This window comes from Patiria miniata, unplaced genomic scaffold, assembly GCF_015706575.1.
Source record: "Patiria miniata isolate m_02_andy unplaced genomic scaffold, ASM1570657v1 HiC_scaffold_3, whole genome shotgun sequence".
NCBI classification, from domain to species: domain Eukaryota; kingdom Metazoa; phylum Echinodermata; class Asteroidea; order Valvatida; family Asterinidae; genus Patiria; species Patiria miniata.
The window spans coordinates 38,803,408-38,822,139 of record NW_024037069.1 but is presented as its reverse complement, the minus strand read 5'-3'; the positions used below and the strand labels follow the sequence as shown (position 1 = coordinate 38,822,139).

Below are 18,732 nucleotides of genomic sequence, written 5' to 3'. Positions count from 1 at the left end.
AATAACAAGATGAAAGCATCTGATACAACTGATGCATTCACAGGCAGGTCTGGGGAAAACCCGAAACTAAAGACACGCTCGCTTAGTGGAGATGCAATCTGCTTGTAAACAAAGCTCATCTTACAGTAAAAACATGGAGGAATATAATCTCCATACGATTTTAGTCCTGGCAGTATATATATGGTAGACAACCAACAACCGACAAAATATGTGTGAGAGTTCTGCTCTGCTGAAGCGGGAGAATTTCCTCTTCACCTGTTCCAGACAGGTGGTGCACTTCACAGGAATGGAGAGCTCATCAATTACATGGAGCGGGCTCAATACCAAGCAGAGCATCATTAGCATAAAACACTCAGGGATTTCAATTGCAAATGCACATACAGTGTGTGTACACTGGACTTAACGCTGACATTGATCCCTTTTTTTTGTCGAAATGCAAGGTAGCAAAAAATAACAAAAAATCCCCCCCCCCATAAAAAAAATAATTCAAAGAAGTAATCTTGAACTTATTAGTTTTTAAATTACATGATCAATCCATGTTTCAAAAAGAATAAAAAATGAAGCATGTTAATGATCCAAGTTTTCTTTCCATGGCAACTGCTGCCATGGATCTGACAAACAGTAAGTTGACCAGCTGCGGAGGCCAAACCAAATACAAGAAAGACAACATGGGAGTCACGGCCCTGTACATAAACACAAGTGTCACATTAACAAATACAACCCCAAACAGCGTTCTGCTCAGGTAAATTTGATCTGGCTAATGAGAGGGCTTACAAGAACAAGCGGGCCTCTGTATATTGGTTGCTTTAGGGAGTGCTAAACCAATCTACAGGCCTATGTTGGGATTTGATTTCTGCTCCAGACTATTTGCCCAGCCCCCAATTTTTCATTTCAGACATGTCAGATGAACGCAGGTACGAAGTTCAATTATGAAGGTAAGCACTTCAATTCTTCTTTGTGGAATTTCAGCCCCCTGGCAAAATCTTTCGCGAGGTGAAAGAAAAATGAGACTGAGCTGACTTTGGTAGAACTGTTGAAATTGCTTGAATTTGATGGCTAGCCTACATCAAGAGCGCTAACTGAAGATATGTAACTTTGCAAAACAAGTTCTGAGGAACTCAGGTTTCAAGTGGACCAAATCAGAAACAACATCGGTGAGTTGGTTTTCTTTAAGCTTGTAAGCAAGAAGAAAAAAAACCCTCAAAATTTCAACATTTCCAGGAACAAAAACCAAGCAAAAAGACATCTTGACGGAAAAAAAAAATGATCTCAAAACTAACTTAATCTGTATTAAATAATTGTATCACTGTCATCAGATGGATTAATTTAAAGGAACATCTTCACAATTTGATAAAAGGGTTACACATTTAAAATGTATACCCCTCTTATGTTCTTCACATTTTTTTCTTGAAGGTTTGTTTGCAGTTTGTGCATAGAATGTATTTATTTATTTTATTTTTTTATGCATCTTTAATGACAGTAAACTCTGATCAGTGCAAGGCACTGCTTTCCATGGAGTCCCTCAAGTTAATGAGAACTATGAGACTCATTATGTAGCACCTTTATAAGGATTTACAATGTGCTGAAGATAAACGATCTGCCTTTATAAAACCCATTTTTATTACCAAGCAATAGAACATAATCAAATGCTTTATATTCAGTAGATTAACCCTTGAATGTGAACTTTTATATTTTAAAATCAGAGGATTTAGAACTGCTAGATCTATTTGGTCACATTTTCCCCCTGGCCCCTGCTTGTTTAAAGGGAAAATACAACATTTGCAAACATCAAAAAACAAAACTACCAAATCATTTTGAAATACCTTGCTGGACTGTTAGTGAATGACAGTCTAAATCATCCTGTAAAATCATGGCACCTGGTATACTGTCATTTTCAAGAAAAGTGGTTTTTATTTTTGTATCAATTTCCAACGCTGATCGGCCGATCAGCGTTTGAAAAAACTGGCTTTTTTTTCAAATACTGGCCCCAGTTGACCATCGCGCTTGTTTGCAATCGATTACACACCTATGAACGGGTACAAGCCAGCTAGACTGGTTCCCTGACCTTTCAATTCCCTATGTAAACTGCTCTGTTTCTTCTTAAATGGAGTCAGGGAACCAGACTACAGGAAAATGATTGTTTTTCTTGGTTTTTATAGCATTTTCGAACCCAAAACCTCAAAAAAGTCAGTGTAACTATATTTGCTATATATTTCCAACCCCCCAATTCCATCCATTTCTGAAAATTACAGCAAAAGCAAATGATGTATATTCCCTTTAAGCACACTGTATTCCCACAATGCCAGAAACTGTGAATTCAAAATAACTCTTTTATTAAGATGTACCGATAGGTCCAAGTTATAATCCTGCCCGATACAAAAAAATAGACTGAAGGAAAATGAGATTGTGAAGCATTGATCAAGTGAAGTACATTTACATGACATGTAGGCGTACTGTTTCTACAAATATCTACCCGGGGGAAATAATAAGCCTTTATCACACATAGAATGAATTCCAAATTACCTCTGAGACTGGGCAAGAAGATTCTGACAATATTTTGCAGCTTTTGTTTCGTTGCCTTTACACCTACATTGTACATGTAGATAATATCTTCAAGGAAAGTAGGAAACCTTACTTCAAAAACATGTACAGTGGCAGCTCTCTGTGATTTGGTGTTTAACCCGATAGGCCTAAGGCTTCTAAAACTTCTCAATTTTCTTCTTTTTACAAACATATCTGATTTGAGAGGGTGCCCAAGAGAAGTCAAGTGTCTGACACTGACAGTCATTGGATTGATGAGAAGCTCAATTGTCAAGCGAGGTAGGCAACAAGGTTTTGACATTTTGTCTGGGTAAAAATAAGTTGTTTGTCAGTTGTCAGACACAAAGTATAAACTCAAAATTACCTTTGAAACAAGAATGGAACATTGAGGATTCTGAAATTCACTTTTCAAGGTCTTTTTTTGGTTCTTTTTCTATAAAGTTAGCACTTTTTCAGGCAGTGCCATTCATGTAGTTTTTCATGCATTTTTTCATTCACACCGTTTTATGGCTTGCTAAGGCCAAAAAATCTTCTGATTTATACATGGCATTTGAAAATAGGGTAGGTTACAGGGAATTTTCTTTTTTGGCGATTGTGTTTTATGATCATATGGAGGCATCTGAGTGTAGTAAATAGTAAAAGCCTATGGTTTTGGGTGTTTTTCCCACATTCTTCCAATAACAAAATAAGGGTAGGGGCTGTCAGGAAAGGATACATGTAGGTAGGGAAACCGGAAACCAGAGTTTTTTTAGCCAAGCAGCCTAATCTGTCATTAGTTGTAGTATAAAACAGACTTCTTCACTTCTGACGTGTATCAAACCCTTTGAAAAGCAAACAAACAAACAAACACCCCAACAAACACAGTTGTAAATCTAGATTATCATAGCTGAATATTACAAAATATGCAACAAATTTTGCAGTCAGTTAAACACACTGGATATGGAATATGTATGCCTTAGGATAAAAGGCTATGATAGGGGCCGTATCATAAGTCCAACGCCTCATAGGTCCGACGCCTCATAAGTCCGAAATTTCGGACTTATGAGGTGTTGGACTTCTGAGGCATAAATCCGCCTCATAGGTCCAATGCCTCATAAGTCCGACAATGGACAAACACTGCTTCGGACTTTTGAGGCATCGGATCGATGAGGCTTCAGACTTGTGAGGTGTCGGACCTACATGTGTGAGGCGGAATAAATAAATGTGATGCCTCATAAATCTGACGCCTCAGAAGTCTGACGCCTCATAAGTCCGAAATTTCGGACTTATGAGGCCTTGGACCTATGAAGTGTCAGACTTACGAGCGGACCCCCTATGAGAATAACGGCAAAATAGTCAATAAAACCTAGTATAATAGTACATGTAGGCCTATGCCAGAGTTGAACCTCACAGAAAGCTCTGGAGAACTTAACTGGTGAGTATACTGGAAATTCAAAACTGTGCAAGAAAAAGACATTTTGCTATTTTTTTTTTATATAATGGTGGCAGTGCCATCTATTTCCAAAACTAGTGGCAGTGCAAACCTTTCACCCATGCCCATCAGAGAAATATGCCTCAAAAGTAAAACGCTGAAAAAGCCTTTAATTTAAAACCTTTAAAGTATCCCCAAGTCCCAGTGCCTGTTTTGGATGTCACTCGTGAATATAGAATTTATTTTTAATTGCTAGGACTTAGGTATTTTTCTAGTAATAAGAAAATTAATATCTTTTAAATGAGACATACTGACATAATTAGGCCTATAGTAAACAATCCACCAAAATTTAGTTATGGAGAAATTAGCCTATACTTCAGTTTAGAAATTAGAAATTTATTTGTGGTCTGACAATAATGTTTGAATGTGGTGATTGTGTAGTTACAGGCCCTGTTCTTAGTATAAAATCCACTTTTAGGTTATTGGACTCACTCAAGTAGGAATATCGTGGATGGAGGGCAGGGTTTCGAATAATTTTAGGAAAGAAAACCAACGTGAATATATACATGGCTACTTTTTAGAAGGCTTAATTCTCTCCGTCAGACGGAGAGAAGCCTTCTAATTCTAGAACTTAAGTGATACATGGCCATCATCGCAACGCTAAATCGAGTCGATTCGCGTGGCTTCAACTGAAAAATGCAAATAAAAATTGCATTTCTCTACCAAGTACCAACACATGGCAACACAGATCATTCATACTATAGGGCGCACTGTTCAAAATTGCCAAAAATAGGGTCATAAAAATAAAAAATACCGTTTCTGATTGAAGCAATTAAAATTAGTATGACAAAAACAACCTTCAAGACCCCCTCCCCCCAAAAAAGGGAAGAGGGGTCCGTAAGTCACAATATATATCCTCGAGTCACCATAATTGACGCAGATAATGCTTGCAACCCGCGCGGGTTGTCCAAAGCAAATTGAATGCGATTATTGCGAGTGTGTCAAAACCTAGCCCTAGTCCTTTTAGAGCCTAGAGGGTCTCACGATATAGGCCTACACTAGTACAGGCAATATTCTTCACAAAAAATGAAATGAAAAAAACTTTATGATTATCTGCCCTTTTCAGAAAGACAATGTTGCAGCGCAATTGCGCAAAGTTAAATTAGGTGGGTGAAATAAATGACATTTTTATAATGACAAACTTAAGTTCAACTTCAAGAAAAATGAACAGCGCCCTCTTAAATTTCTTATCCCCCCCCCCCCCCCCCCCCCGCCAGACTCGACTGCTGTGCTGAGGAAGTGAGGGCAGCGTCACGATTTTGTGGTCGATGCATATTTTAAAAAGAAATCGTTTTATCAGCGGCCTAAATCATAAATGGACATTATGTGATTATTATGTAAGTGTATGATATAATATTGCTTTCCCTCACCCTGTTTAGCGCCCTGTTTCGTTCTTCTATGACTTCTAGCAGAGTTAATCTGTTACTTTCGTACATTGAGTCGGCTTTCGTCTCCGCCATTTTGTCACTCGTAGCAACATGAAGCTTAGTCTGGAGGCGGGTCCATAGCGTCCGTGACACAGAATGCACAAAATAGTGCATTGAAATAGGCAGCGGCTAGACTTCAAAAACTCGTTAGCACTTTATCTCGCAAACTTTCAACTTCACTTTTATTACATTTTTATTTCATTGAAAGTATTGTCATTTATAATGACTATTTTTTTTGCAAGGCCTTTAAAATAATGCAACAATCGGAATACGTAAATGAATATTTTATGATTGATACAAAAACAAAAACAAAAGGTAGACGAGATTTTAAATTCAAGATGGCGGCGCCCATAGCAGCCGGAACCGCAACCTCGTCCCCAGTGCTGACTTTATTTCCAACACGGTTTCCAATAGTAAACCCTGGATAGGAAACTTTCTTCCTGTATCCTGATTGGATACCGCAATTGGCTAGTAATGGATTTTTATCGTGTACTTGGTGCTATTATTCACAACGTGCAGTACGTGTTTTCGCGATCATTCGTCCACGCCTTCTCGAAAATACTAATTTCCTTTCTAATTTGCTCATATTAATATGAAATATGATACTGCATGTTGTCTGGATAAGATCGTAACAGTTTGATTTCAAAAATCGTATTTTCGTAACTCACGCCGTGCTCGCGCTGCTACGAATTGACTCTGTTTTTACCCCAGACACCGCATACAAAAACAAACTCTAATGTGTAAAGCATATCCAGGCACCAGACTGTTCCTCATTTGCATACGTGTGCAAAAATCTTGCACATGCAAATGATCCAATACCAGGGTGAGAGAGCAGGTAGTGGTGGGCGCGTACTGCTCGACACCCTGGGGACGAGGTTGCCGGAACCGCCGATGACAGCGAACTGAATTTTCAAAAGTAGTGTTTAAATCGTTTTTTTTCATCCACGAATGAGGTAAATTGCTTGTGTCGCTTGGGTGATTTCACCTTATGCCGAAAGTATATTGTGGGATAATTCAAAGGTACTTTTGTAGCTGTTTTAAACACTCAACACAAACGTTTTAACAAAAAAAGACGCGGAATGAATATGATGGACATTAAATTATGTCTGAGGGCGCTGTTCATTTTATGATATTTTCTTATTGCATTACATGTAGGCCTACATGCATGACATGTAAATCTCTCAAATGATGGCACTTCCTACAGATCATGTTCAGCCGCATTTTGGGAGTCACAATTTCGTGATGTGCATTGGCTGTGTTGTATTTCGAGGAAATTTCAAGCATCATGCACTTTTACTAGGGGCAGTACTAGTAGTACATTTTGCACACATTCACTTGATAGCATTGAATAAACAGTTGTAATTTTCCTTCGAAAATGACTGTCTATGATTTATGAGAGGGGTCTTGTGATTAAATGTTTGATTTTTTGGCTCATTCATAAACATACTGTTCTAAATATCTGTCGTCTAGGCCTATCTTGAAATCAGACAGACTTTGAGAAAATGTGAGTTTTAAGCATATCAGTCATTACTTCTGAAATCAGAAGGCTTCTCTCCTGATGAGAGAGAAGAGAACTTAGAGAAGCCTTCTGATTTCAGAAGTAATCAGTCATAATCTGCACTCTGATTTTGGATTTGTAATTGTATGCAAAATACTCGTGAACACTTTACTCTATTACTATTACAATGTATGTACATTGTACATGTACACATTTCAGGGACAAAAAATCCCCGCTAATCGATTTTTCTTTGCTTTGCAGAATCCGATGAAATCCAACTTTCTTATGACTTTCTCTACAAAAGCCACATCAAAAACAAATATAAATATAAAAATGTGTTACTCCTATTCCTAAGCATTATACTACCGCTAGCCACTGTAGTGGGCAGTGTTTTTATATTTAAGTGTCTGCAGTGGGCAGTGTTTTTATATTTAAGTGTCTGCAGACGCAGTGATGGCAGTGCACGCATTGAACATGTTGAATGGCAGGACCACTGCGAAGTGGAAGGAATATACATAGACCCCTGATTTCACTTCACAAACATATAACCAAAAAAAAATAATATATTACCTTGATTGATTCTCAGATTAATATAATCCTTCATTTGACCACTGTGTATATGTCTTGATATTTTCATAATTGGAGAGATTTTGGGTAAAAATCTTGTCATGATATTGTAGTTTGCAATGTTTACATTGATTTGAAATAGGTCCTCTAGTGACAAGGCAGGTTTGTGCTGTCTTGACACTGGACATGCTAGATATGCACCTTCTTTTTATGTCCTGTAAAGTTATAAAAAAATTATGAAATTCCTAACTTGCTGTTAATTTTTTGAAGTTGTAGAAAATTACAAATTGAATGATGTAATTTACTCCATTTCTTCAAACAGGTTCATGTAATCTCTTCCAATCATGGATTCTTCAACACCAAGTATGACTGTTAATCACCAAAGGTTGAGACTTCCATTCCAGGGGATACGATTCTTGAAATCCACGTTAAAAGATGGCAGGTCTTTCGAAGAACAAAGCCCTCAAGAGTTTGCAGGAGAGGGGAGCACTGTTGTCGCTGGAAGAGAGGCTAGGGATTTTTACGAGAGTGTCATATCTATGAAATGCTCAGCTGATACATCATGCCCTTCGTCTTCTGGACAGTCCAATTCCGAAAAAAGTGACCTTCAATCGTTTCGGGAAAGGAGGAAAACAAGTGCGAGTAAATCTTCAAGGCCCGCAGGTAGTCATAGACAATCTGAACGGGTTCACATGAGAAATGTCAATAATTTCCTGCGCTATGCACAGGAGGGTGACGTGAAAGGTTTGTCATCACTTCTTGAGGAAGGCCTTGTCGGCATGGATGTGGTGGATGGTTTCAACTGGACAGCCTTAATGTGTGCCAGCTACAACGGCCATTCAGATGCTGTACAGTTCCTCCTTAGGAAATGGGCATCATGGGAACGCCATCGGGACAAGAGCGGCCGAACTGCATTAGACCTTGCCAAGATGGCCGGTCATGTTGACATCGTCAGGATGCTACAGGGTCATCATCTGACCCCTGAGCATCAGCAAGAGGAGCGGGCGTCAAGAAAGAAGCAGGAAAAAAGCTTCTGGTGTGAGGTTTGCAAAGTTGAGTTTCGGGAATCCAGCAGACGTGAGCACCGGTCCTGCACCGTGCATCTGTTTAACTGCCAGCACAAGCCGCCGTCTACCCTGTACTACATCCCCGAGAGCAACGTGGGATTCCAGATGATGATGCAAGATGGATGGGACAAGGAGCAAGGACTGGGTCCGGACGGGGCTGGACTCAAGTTCCCCGTCAAGACCGTTCTGAAGCGAGATCGCAAGGGATTGGGGGCAGCTGATAAGAAAGACGAGGCAGCCAAAGCAAGGATCACGCACTTCAAACCATATGACGTCAAGGCTGTGAAGAGACCTGCTCAACCCAAGGAGAAGAAAATGAGGACTACCACCCTGGATAAAAAGGCTAGACAAAAGTTGAAGAAGAATGAACGAAACTGGGAGAGAGACTTCAGACAGTCCTTTAATATGTTGTGATTTGGAAAGAATATTTGTTTTCTTTATGGGTGCGTTCGTTAAGCTCACCCGGGTCGACACGGGTCAGTCCCGTGCCGTTCGATTAGCTCTGACGTCATTCTTGGGGCTCACCCGGGTCAGCCGCCACAGACCCTGCTCATGGAGCAGAATCGCAGGTGGAAGTATGTCACGCATGCTTTGTTCATTCCCTAGAAACGGACAAATATGGCAGCGGGACAGCTGAAATCTCAAGTGGACTTAAAAGTTAAATTTATTTGAAGTCTAAAGGTAATCATTTATTGAGTTTATTGCGAATTTTGAGGCTATAATGAGTTTTGCAATTGACTAAAAAACAGTTTATCTCAAACTAAGACCCAATCCAAAACGGGCATTACGTCAATGGCTAGACCACGGCTAAGGGAATCACGTGAAAATCGCGATGGCCCGCGGTTGAACGTTTGATTAGCCCAGCTGTCGTGGCCAACCCGTCTGCCATACCCCATGTCGACCCGGGTGAGCTAAACCAATGCACCCAATGATTTCTTGCATTATGGCTGTTATACATGTACATGTAAAATTGTCATTAACTCATTTTTGATAGGGTTACCATCTTAAACATTAAACAACACCCAACAAATTTTCCTCTAAGTAAGAGCAGAGCAAAAGCACACCAATTTTTTTGAAAGAGACTACACATATTTAGGACACTGACAATGTGACCTTGTTGAAAAGTATGACTGGACATTTCTTGGATTTGTGTACTGGGCAATTCCCCTTAATTCCTCATTTTAATACAATGCTTGTTTGCTTGGTTGCCTGGTTGATGTTTGACACCTTCGTACTTTAGGTATTATTTTCTAAGTGACTATTTTTATGTACATGTATATCAAGTGCCCCTAGGCATTGGGTTGGAATTATCAGTAAAAAAAACCCCACTGAGCGTCAAGCAGGATTCTAGAACAAATTGTCTGTGGAGTCATCAAGATTTAAGGATCCTTTTTTTGGTTGTTGCTAAAACGGCTTAAAGAGTAAGGAAATGGTGTAGAATGTGGGAAAATGGTGAACCGATTCTATCAGTTTCTTTGGGAAATATTTTAAAATTATGTCTCTTCCCATGCTAATGTCAAAGTGCATAATACACATATAGACTGGCAATGAGGTCACTAGTGCACGTCTATGGCCCCGAGGGACCGTGAGTGACCAGGAAAGAGTCAGAAAATAGGACCCTCTTCTGGTCACTCACAGGCCCAAGGGGGGCATGGACGTGCACTAGTGACCGAATTATGCCAGTCCATGTGTGTTTTATAACTAACCTCTGTCCAAAATCTAAATTATTCTAAAATGAGAAAAGAAACCTTTCAGGGTTTTATTATGAAACTGTTTTAATTCAACAATTAACTCATAAGCAATTCAGCTGTCGGCAATTCAACAATTAAAGGAATGCTTTTAGTTTCCCTAAATTAAATTTTTGGGTTTGAGTTGTTTCAGAGAGTGCTGTTACCAATCAAAATATTTTGAGTATAGTGCCTGATCAGGCACTATACTCTGGAAATTACGCGCGCACAATGTCTCGCCGCGTGTCTAGTTCACGCCGACGCAAATTTCATACACATAAGCCTATATAAGTGAATCACACGTGACCACGTTTCAGCCAACCAGGATCAAGAACAAGCAAAATCTAAATATATAAAAACTTGAAAGAGATGGAAGCTGGTTATTTAAAAAGTAGAAATAAAAATGCATTACAATTTTACACATTTCACTTGTACATGTATTGTATTGTCAGCTATACATACACTTGACCGAGTCTCCAAAACGGCATGGCTTTACAATGCACCAACAGACTTTTGGTTTTGAAGAATTTTGAACGCTTTCTTCTCTCATGCTAGTCGTGTGACCTCCAAAATCTCTCCAAACGACAAGCATTAAATCAAAAGACAGAATAAAATGCAATTCGAAGTATGAATTCTTTTTTAAATTTATAAACGAGAAATCAAAATTCCAGAAAAATTGTGTACTAAAGTACCTCTACCACCTTTTTTGGTTAAAAATAATAAGATGTACAATATTTCCTCAAATAACATGTATGTAAAAAATCCTATTTACAATACTTCTGAGCATGAACACTGAATAGCAAGTATTTCCCATTCCAAACCTGATAGATTGTCAGTCTTGAATGTTCCCTTCCATCTACAATAATTTCACATTTTACAAACCATAATTCAAAAAGTGGGCATTCTTACCCATTTTGCGATTCAACATTGACCCAATTTGTGATGGCAGGTCTTTGATACATGCTGGGTAACAAGGGGCTTTGCATAGTGAATACTGCTCAAAAACACAAGCACCTTAGCTGCGTTAAAATTCACATTTAAAAAGTTTTTTTTAAATCTGTTTATGTAAAAGTTTGTCTCATTCAAAATATGTGACCTCATCACAAAACGAGCTTAAAGTCAGACTTTAAGAACATCTGGATTCTGCAGAACAAGAGCTTTGGAATGGTATACAACGTTTTGGGGTACTGAGTTCAGTAAGGGAAACATGGACCACCAACTAACTTGAAGTGTTAAAACTGATTCTTGAGAAAATGACATGCAAATATCTTGCAGTTGTGTTACAGTGTGAAGGCACAGTCAACCTTTTTTTTATTAAAAAACAGGATGAAATAGGCTTTAAAGATGACAGAACAAAAATATATACATGTAGACCTTTATCATGCTACCACCATTTCAGTCATGTTCCCTGTATCCAATAACATTACTGACTGATAATGAACCAGACTATTTTTTCCTTACAGCCTCGCTTAGTTACGTTGATTTGAATGGGAAAAAAGTCAAGATGGCCGCAACACGATAGTGGTCTATTGGAGAAAGGTAGTCACAGGACTTAAGATCCAGGTTCACCTGAAAACAAAAAAAAGCGACCGACCCTTCATATTTAAGCTTCGTCCAACTGTACTGCAAAAAGGCCATTTCCAACTTTAAGCTCATTTCGTGGTGACAGGTTACTTCATATGCCATTAGTCTTAATGGGCGCATGGATTTGGTAAGGCATTTCAGTTAACATAAAAACTCCACTGATGCTAGAATTTGGGCTATATAGCCTTGGCTTCCGCAGATGATGCACTGCTGTCATTCTTGAAGGCACTGATGTACCATTCTGGTATAAACTGCTGCCCGTCTGCCCTGTGCTCTGTGTAGGAGATGACGCTCTCGCCTGGTTTCCGCTCAAAGAGGTACACCATGCTACAACAAAGAGAGAATGGAAAGAACACATCATAAAGAAACTGTAGCAAAAAAGCACTGAACCTACGAGATGTCTGTCATGTAAGTGTGACCAGCTCCACACAAAAAGGGTATTAAGTCATGCTGTGCAGTATTGTGCAATGGCATGCTTAACATTGAGAGGGTGAAAATTTTGTCACAATATGACTTCCATTTTTTCGTCATGAATCTAAAATTTCAGGGTTTATTCACAGAAATGTTGATTTCATTCACAGAAATGTTGGTTTCATTGAAAAAAGTGGGGGAAAAACTACGATCGTGAGTGCATCGTGTCCAAAGCTACAACAGAGCCAGTTATTTCAAATCCTGTTTTATCAGTTGTGTAATTTGAACTCCAAGGAAGTAATTACATATAATATGCAGATACATCATACCTTCAGAATGGGAAGGGATATGGAGCTCTATTATATTCAAAGGAAAATTTATGTTGTGGGCTTTCCAACCATGTATATCACTCAATTTCCCCATTTTTTTTAGGAAACACCTTTTTTTGTGGAGCAGGTCACAAATGTCCTACTCTGTGCAAAGTTATGCCGTCCATGGTAAAAGAACAAAAAAATCCTAGAATATTGTTTTCTCGGGAATATACAGCATTTACAGAGCTAAAACTTCAACAGGTTAGTTGCTGAGCACCAATCTCTAGATTTTGTCGCTTTAAACGAAAAAAAAATGCACAAATGATCTACCCTACCTTTATTGGATTTGCCTTAATTCCTAGAAATGCCTTTGTCACAATTCATTTGAACTTGTCACATATAGTCATGACTTTCGAGGAATTGACTATTTGAACAGCTGCATATAAGTGCTACTTTTTTGGCCTGTGTGTGCAGACAGAGCTGTACACCTCAAATGGAACCCTTGGAAATAAACTAGCTTCAGGATCATTTAATGGAGTTCATGTACCTGGTTCTGTTGAAGTGGTCAAATGACTTACCTTGGATCATCAATGACAGCTACTGACTTGATAAAAGCAAGGAGCTTCAGCAAGAAGTTAAAGCAGACCGAGCCATCCCAGCTTCCCTGTTATTGAAAACAATTGTAGAAATAATCGGTTAAAAGCTGCACAGAGGAAGATTGTCAAAACTGGAATGACTCCAATTGTACAGAGAATGACAGGAACTGTTTCCTATTATTAGGGATGTGTTTGTGAAAGGTTTTCTGACAGGCCTTTTCACATCAGCTGTGTTGTGATGGAGGTGCCTTGATGGATCACAAGTCATTGCAAGTCATCACAAGTCATCGCAAGTCATCACAAGTTGTCGCAATTCATCACAAGTCACTGCAAGTCATTGTAAGTCACTGCAAGTCATCACAAGTCATTGCAAGTCATCACAAGTCATCACAAGTTATCACAAGTCATCACAAGTCATCACAAGTTATCACAAGTCATCACAAGTTTGCTAGTCATCACAAGTCATCACAAGTCATTTGCTAGTCATCACAAGTCATCACAAGTCATCACAAGTCATTTGCAAGTCATCACAAGTCATTTGCTAGTCATCACAAGTCATCACAAGTCATCACAAGTCATTTGCAAGTCATCACAAGTCATCACAAGTCATCACAAGTCATCCAGTCCTAAGTTTTACCTGATAGACAAACCATTACTTTAAGCCCCCCCAAAAAGTCTCCGGTTTCTGGTATTCGCGCGCGTCGCCGTAGCCATGTGCGTCGGCAAAATGAAAAAGTTTGTTTTTCAATGAAAGAAGAAGTCTCAAAACTGCCAAACTTACTGGTTTGACTGGAATCTTGCTGCTGCACAATTTTAACGTGTTTTTAGATGGGGTTACGATCGAGAATAAGCTTATGTGGCCTCTCTGGACTCCCATATATTTGCACTAAGTTTAGTCGGGCACCATTTGCAGTCATCAGCTGACATTCGAAGAAAAAAAAAAGGTAAAAAAAAAAAAAAAGCCGCGTCGCTGCACCACTTTTTGGGCAAGCTCCATACCAGAAACCGGAGACTTTTTTGGGGGCCTAACCATGGAATGTTTGGGCATCTCCATTGTCTTGAAATGTTTGATCTCTTGAACGACTCCGTCATCATCCCGGAAACCACAGATGACCTCTGGAATGCCGACTAGGAATGACTGGGCCCACCACTTCAACAACTTGTATCTGGGGAGAAAAAAAGGATGTGAGAGAAATTCAAGCTCAATTTAGAAAATGTAGATTGGTGATAAGTTGACAATAACCCAAATTGGGGGATCGTGGCTCGGTGGTTAGGGTTTGTGACTCATAATTAGAGAGTCGGAGGTTCGAATCCATCTGCTGGCCATATGTTGTATTCTTGAGCAAGCCACTTCACCCGCACTTGCCTCTCTCCACCCAGGAGTATGAATGGGCACCAGCATTAGCAGGGGAGTAGCCTGTGATGGACTAGCATCCCGTCCAGGGGAATAGAAATATTCTCGGTCGTTTCATGCTTCTGAAACCAGAGATAAGCGCCCGCCTGATGGGCCACATTGGCTCGTGACAGACTTTACTTACTTGTTCTTTTACTATCCCCCCATTCTTCACTGAGATTCTCTCCTACGGGTCAAGGGTCAAGCTGCCTCAATTGTAGAGGGCGCTATCAACAAGGTGATTCATATCCAGTGTTGGAACTTTGGCAACCAGACCCGAGAAATTCCACGCATACCTCACATGCACTATATTCCAGTTGACCCTCCTGCTATTTAAACAGTCGCAGACAGTCAACATCTCCGTCCACTTCCCCTGCTATACTTTTAACACAGGCTAGTCACCAGCAGTCAGATCATATATCAAGCAAGCACTGTGGCCAGTCCAACTCAGTCAACAGACCACGAACAGACAAAGCAGGGAAGTTGTAGGTACAGCTGGCTTATCAATTACCCATGGTCAAAGCAAAGCTGTATCAACAGTCCCAGCCAGTCAATCCTGCTTTACGCAGGCTGGGAATTCTGAACTGTTGAAAACAGTCACTCAATTGATTTTGACTGAAAGGACTACTTGGCACAGAATGGGAGAGGTACATTGTATTTCTTGGGTCTCAGATCCAAAACTTGATTCATCTCTTCAGAGGCTAGCTCATTAAGGGAACGAAAGCCAAATCTAGTTTTGGACCAAGACTTCATCTTCTAGAATGTATTTCCTATGGCACAGCTTAATCATTAAAAATCTTGGCATAATTTAGCAGAAATGCTGTACTAAACTCCAGTGTTTTTAATGCTGTGCAGAAATCGACTCGCATATTCTTTGTTCTTAAAACTGTGCTAGGGCGTTAAAAGCCACATGCAGTGGCAGGGCTGTATTATCCTCAACCCTCAAAATGCTTCAAAATCTCCTGGCATTTTTTTTAAAAGAATCTGGGAGGAAAACAATGCTCATGATAACTATGATCCACCTGAGTTAAGTACCTGTAGAAGCTGCTCTCATTCTTATGCGTGTACCACTTGCGACTAGTCTTCAGCTCCAGGTAGTTCTCCGGCGGTTTCAGTGTGGACCCTGGCTGGAGACAGTCTACCTCTCCGCTGTACAGCAGCTTGAAGGGACCGAGGTCTGAACGCACCACAGTGCAGAAGGCCTCAATGTTGTTGACTGGTTGACTCGGGTCCGGTGCTTTCTTGCCATCTTAAGAAACCAGAGAATAGTAACGATAGTGGGTATAAATAAGCGAACATATCCGCCAGGACTTGTGCTCAAGGCACTACATCATTAATACCCCCGCTCATTGCGCCCATCAAACATTCCAAATACCATCTCAGCTCCCTGGGGAGTATACAGCTCGATGCAGCCTGTTGGGCGCAAGGAAGCTAATTCAATCACAATAACCATCTCTGCCCTCACAGGTACCTATCTACTCCTGGGTGGGGAGAAGCAATGAGTGACAAAGTGCCTTGCCCAGGGGCAAGAGAAGAAACCAGATATTATAAATTATACATAGCAGGATGCCAGAAAATTAGCAAACTCTTGTAACTGTGGATTTTCAAAGTTCCAAAAACCCTCCAAGATCCCTCAAAATACACCAATTGGTTTAATAGGATTGAGAGAAGGCAAACCCTTGCCATAAGGTTATTTTGGCTAGAGACCCTGATAAACACACCACGCAACACTTGTCAAAATGAGATACCAGCCCAGCGTAACAAGATGCAGGCAAAAATCTCAAGACCAAAGTGCCTCAGAGTTCGTGTCACCAACTGTAACAGGATATAGTTCGAGTAACTTGGACCCTACTTTTAGGCTTTTATAACATTTGGAGATGGTCTTCATGTCCAAATGTTAAAAAAGGCAATACGTAGGATCCAAGTTACTCGGACTTACCAGGATAGAACTGTGGTATTGTTCAATGATTTCATTTATCCCAAAAATGGTAGTTTCTGCATTGGCTTTCGCTCAATGCAGCAAGGTCCCACAGACTTTTACACCAGTTGCACTGTTGCATAGATGTAGTAAAGTTAGGGCAAAAAGCAAAAACAAGAGGTCTAAGTGCCATTATTTTCCTGCACAGAAGAGGATGTTGAAGGTTCCAAGAAGGTTCCTGACAAAGAACCTGAGTTCCAGCTAATAAAGCTCTACAAGGCAGTCTTTGGCAAAAATGTTGCAACCAAAATTAAACGCCACTTTTTTCTAAATATGTTATCTCAATGTAGCTTGAGTAACTCCAGCTTAACAAGCAATTCACATGTAATTCCTGATGAGCTTATTAAGCTGGAGTTACTCAAGCTAATCTCAATGAAGGTCAGTCATTGCAAAAATGATGATATGACATGAATATGGGACCGAGAAACATTTCCAATTTTGTTAGGAAATACTTTAAAAAAAATTCTTGACTCTCCACAGACTTTGTACACAACTGCTGAAGTGGCGTCAGGTTGCAACATTTTTTCCCACTCTTTTTGTTGATATCTCACCACTGGTAACATATTGCTCAAACTTGTAGCCTCCGTACATGCACTGCTTCTCCCAGTGGTTCATTTCCAGCCTGTGCTGTCTATCCTGTTCCGTCTCTACCTCGCTGATGTAGATGGTCCCTCTGAAGAGCGTCACAGCCATCTCCCAGCCCTCACGATTCTCGTTGGGTGTGCACAGGAACTTGGTGAAGTGGCCACGCCATGCTATGAAGTCGATGCCTAAGCTGTGAGAATGAAAATCCGTTTTAGCCCTTCAGTTGGTGTGAAAACAAAATTAAGTGCAATAAGACCCAGTAACTTACTGGGGCGCTAGAACTACGAATTCTGGTTTGGATTGGCGGGTACAACCATCCAAACCAGTATTTCAAAAAGTGAGTTTTAGCACCCCAGTTACTCAGATTACTGGGTCCACAGCTATGACGCTAGAGCATCACCCCTAAGGCTTGCTAGTATCTTTGGTCTAGTAGCCTGAGGAACTCCTGCGCTAATAAGTAATATGCTCATCGGGAATTCGACATATGAGATCTATTTTCTGCTGGAATGTCAAATTCCTGATGAGCAGAGCTGAAGTTACTTAAGCTAGGTCTACAGTACATTATGCTTCATAGCTACTTTAGTTTTATAAAGCTCCGAAGCATTATTAACAAAATATAGTTAATTATAGGTCATAATACTTCGCAGAATGGAAATTTTTATTCTATATGCAAGAAGGTAAATATGAAAAACATAATGCTGGGAGTGGGATGAAAACAATAACACTAATGCCTAAAACTAAGTAAAAGGGTTTAAAAACTAGACCCACTAACTGGGGTGCTAGAAGTTAGTAGAACTCCTTTTCTGACATTTGAGATTAGGTCCGTCGTACTAGCAATTACAGACCAACATCCCAAATGTCAAAAAGGAGTTCTAGCGCCCCAGTCAGTGGGACTATTTGTAACTTTGTGAACACTTTTTAAACCTTTCTATCATGTCATCTGTCTCAGTATCGTAGTGCACGCCAACAGTTCTCTCTGGTTTCAGGAAATGTTGCTTATTGTGGATGATCCACTTCATGACGTTATTCAATCTCTCTTTCACATTGTCGTCTCTCTTCACAAAAGTTTCAAATCCTTGTCTCAAATCTAGATCAAGATCCGATTCTTTACTTGGCGGGTAATAGTGCTTAAGATGCCTGTCGTCATTGACAAAACTCCTATCAATTTCGAGGGAGAAGTGACCGAGTTCGCGAGGCCGGCTGAAGAAGGGAAACTGGCCGGTAAAGTTTGTCGTGGGCCTCACTGCAAACGTTCTCGGCACAGGACCTGTGTACGATCCGCCGTCCCTTCGACTGTGTGGTGGTAATATTTTGGAGTCCAGCTGGCGACTGACGCGCTTGAAATGCCTCTCATCACCGTGGCCTTCCTGTGATTCAGCAGATCTCTTCATTCTGGCAAAATGTACCTAAAACAGTCCCTAAATTCGAAGAAATTTAACGAACTTTCGTGTGCAGACGACACCGCGTTGTGGTCTCAGCTAGCGCAACACATGATGGGTAGCATAAAATGGTACGACAGTAGAGCGCGTAATGAATATGCATGACTATGACGTCACTAGAAGCTCATGAGTAATAT

At 40.2% G+C, this 18,732-nt stretch overlaps 3 protein-coding genes across 6 annotated transcripts in view; 1 reads left to right on the top strand and 2 right to left on the bottom strand.

The window, feature by feature from the left end:
• Positions 1–5,530, bottom strand: part of LOC119737122 (testis-expressed protein 47-like) — a 15,881-nt gene extending 10,351 nt beyond the window's left edge. The window contains exon 1 of the mRNA XM_038211225.1: positions 5,383–5,530. Within this exon, the coding sequence (XP_038067153.1) occupies positions 5,383–5,472 (90 nt within the window). The 5' untranslated portion in view covers positions 5,473–5,530. The remainder of the gene's footprint in view (positions 1–5,382) is intronic.
• On the top strand, positions 5,239–10,396 carry LOC119737121 (G patch domain and ankyrin repeat-containing protein 1-like). 4 transcript variants are annotated; one of them, XM_038211222.1, is made up of 2 exons: positions 5,239–5,349; positions 7,827–10,396. In XM_038211222.1, exon 2 carries the CDS (start codon positions 7,849–7,851, stop codon positions 8,983–8,985), a length of 1,137 nt encoding a protein of 378 aa, XP_038067150.1. In that variant the 5' UTR covers positions 5,239–5,349; positions 7,827–7,848; the 3' UTR covers positions 8,986–10,396. The 4 variants fall into 4 exon arrangements, with proteins under 4 accessions (XP_038067150.1, XP_038067148.1, XP_038067149.1 ...); XM_038211220.1 differs by lacking the exon at positions 5,239–5,349 and adding an exon at positions 6,318–6,392; XM_038211221.1 differs by lacking the exon at positions 5,239–5,349 and adding an exon at positions 6,324–6,459.
• On the bottom strand, positions 10,321–18,732 carry LOC119737120 (decapping and exoribonuclease protein-like). The gene is made up of 6 exons (XM_038211219.1): positions 18,081–18,732; positions 17,123–17,346; positions 15,629–15,842; positions 14,231–14,366; positions 13,183–13,268; positions 10,321–12,209 (listed from the first exon to the last, which is right to left on the bottom strand). The coding sequence occupies exons 1-6, from the start codon at positions 18,545–18,547 to the stop codon at positions 12,059–12,061; spliced, it is 1,278 nt and encodes a 425-aa protein (XP_038067147.1). The 5' UTR covers positions 18,548–18,732; the 3' UTR covers positions 10,321–12,058.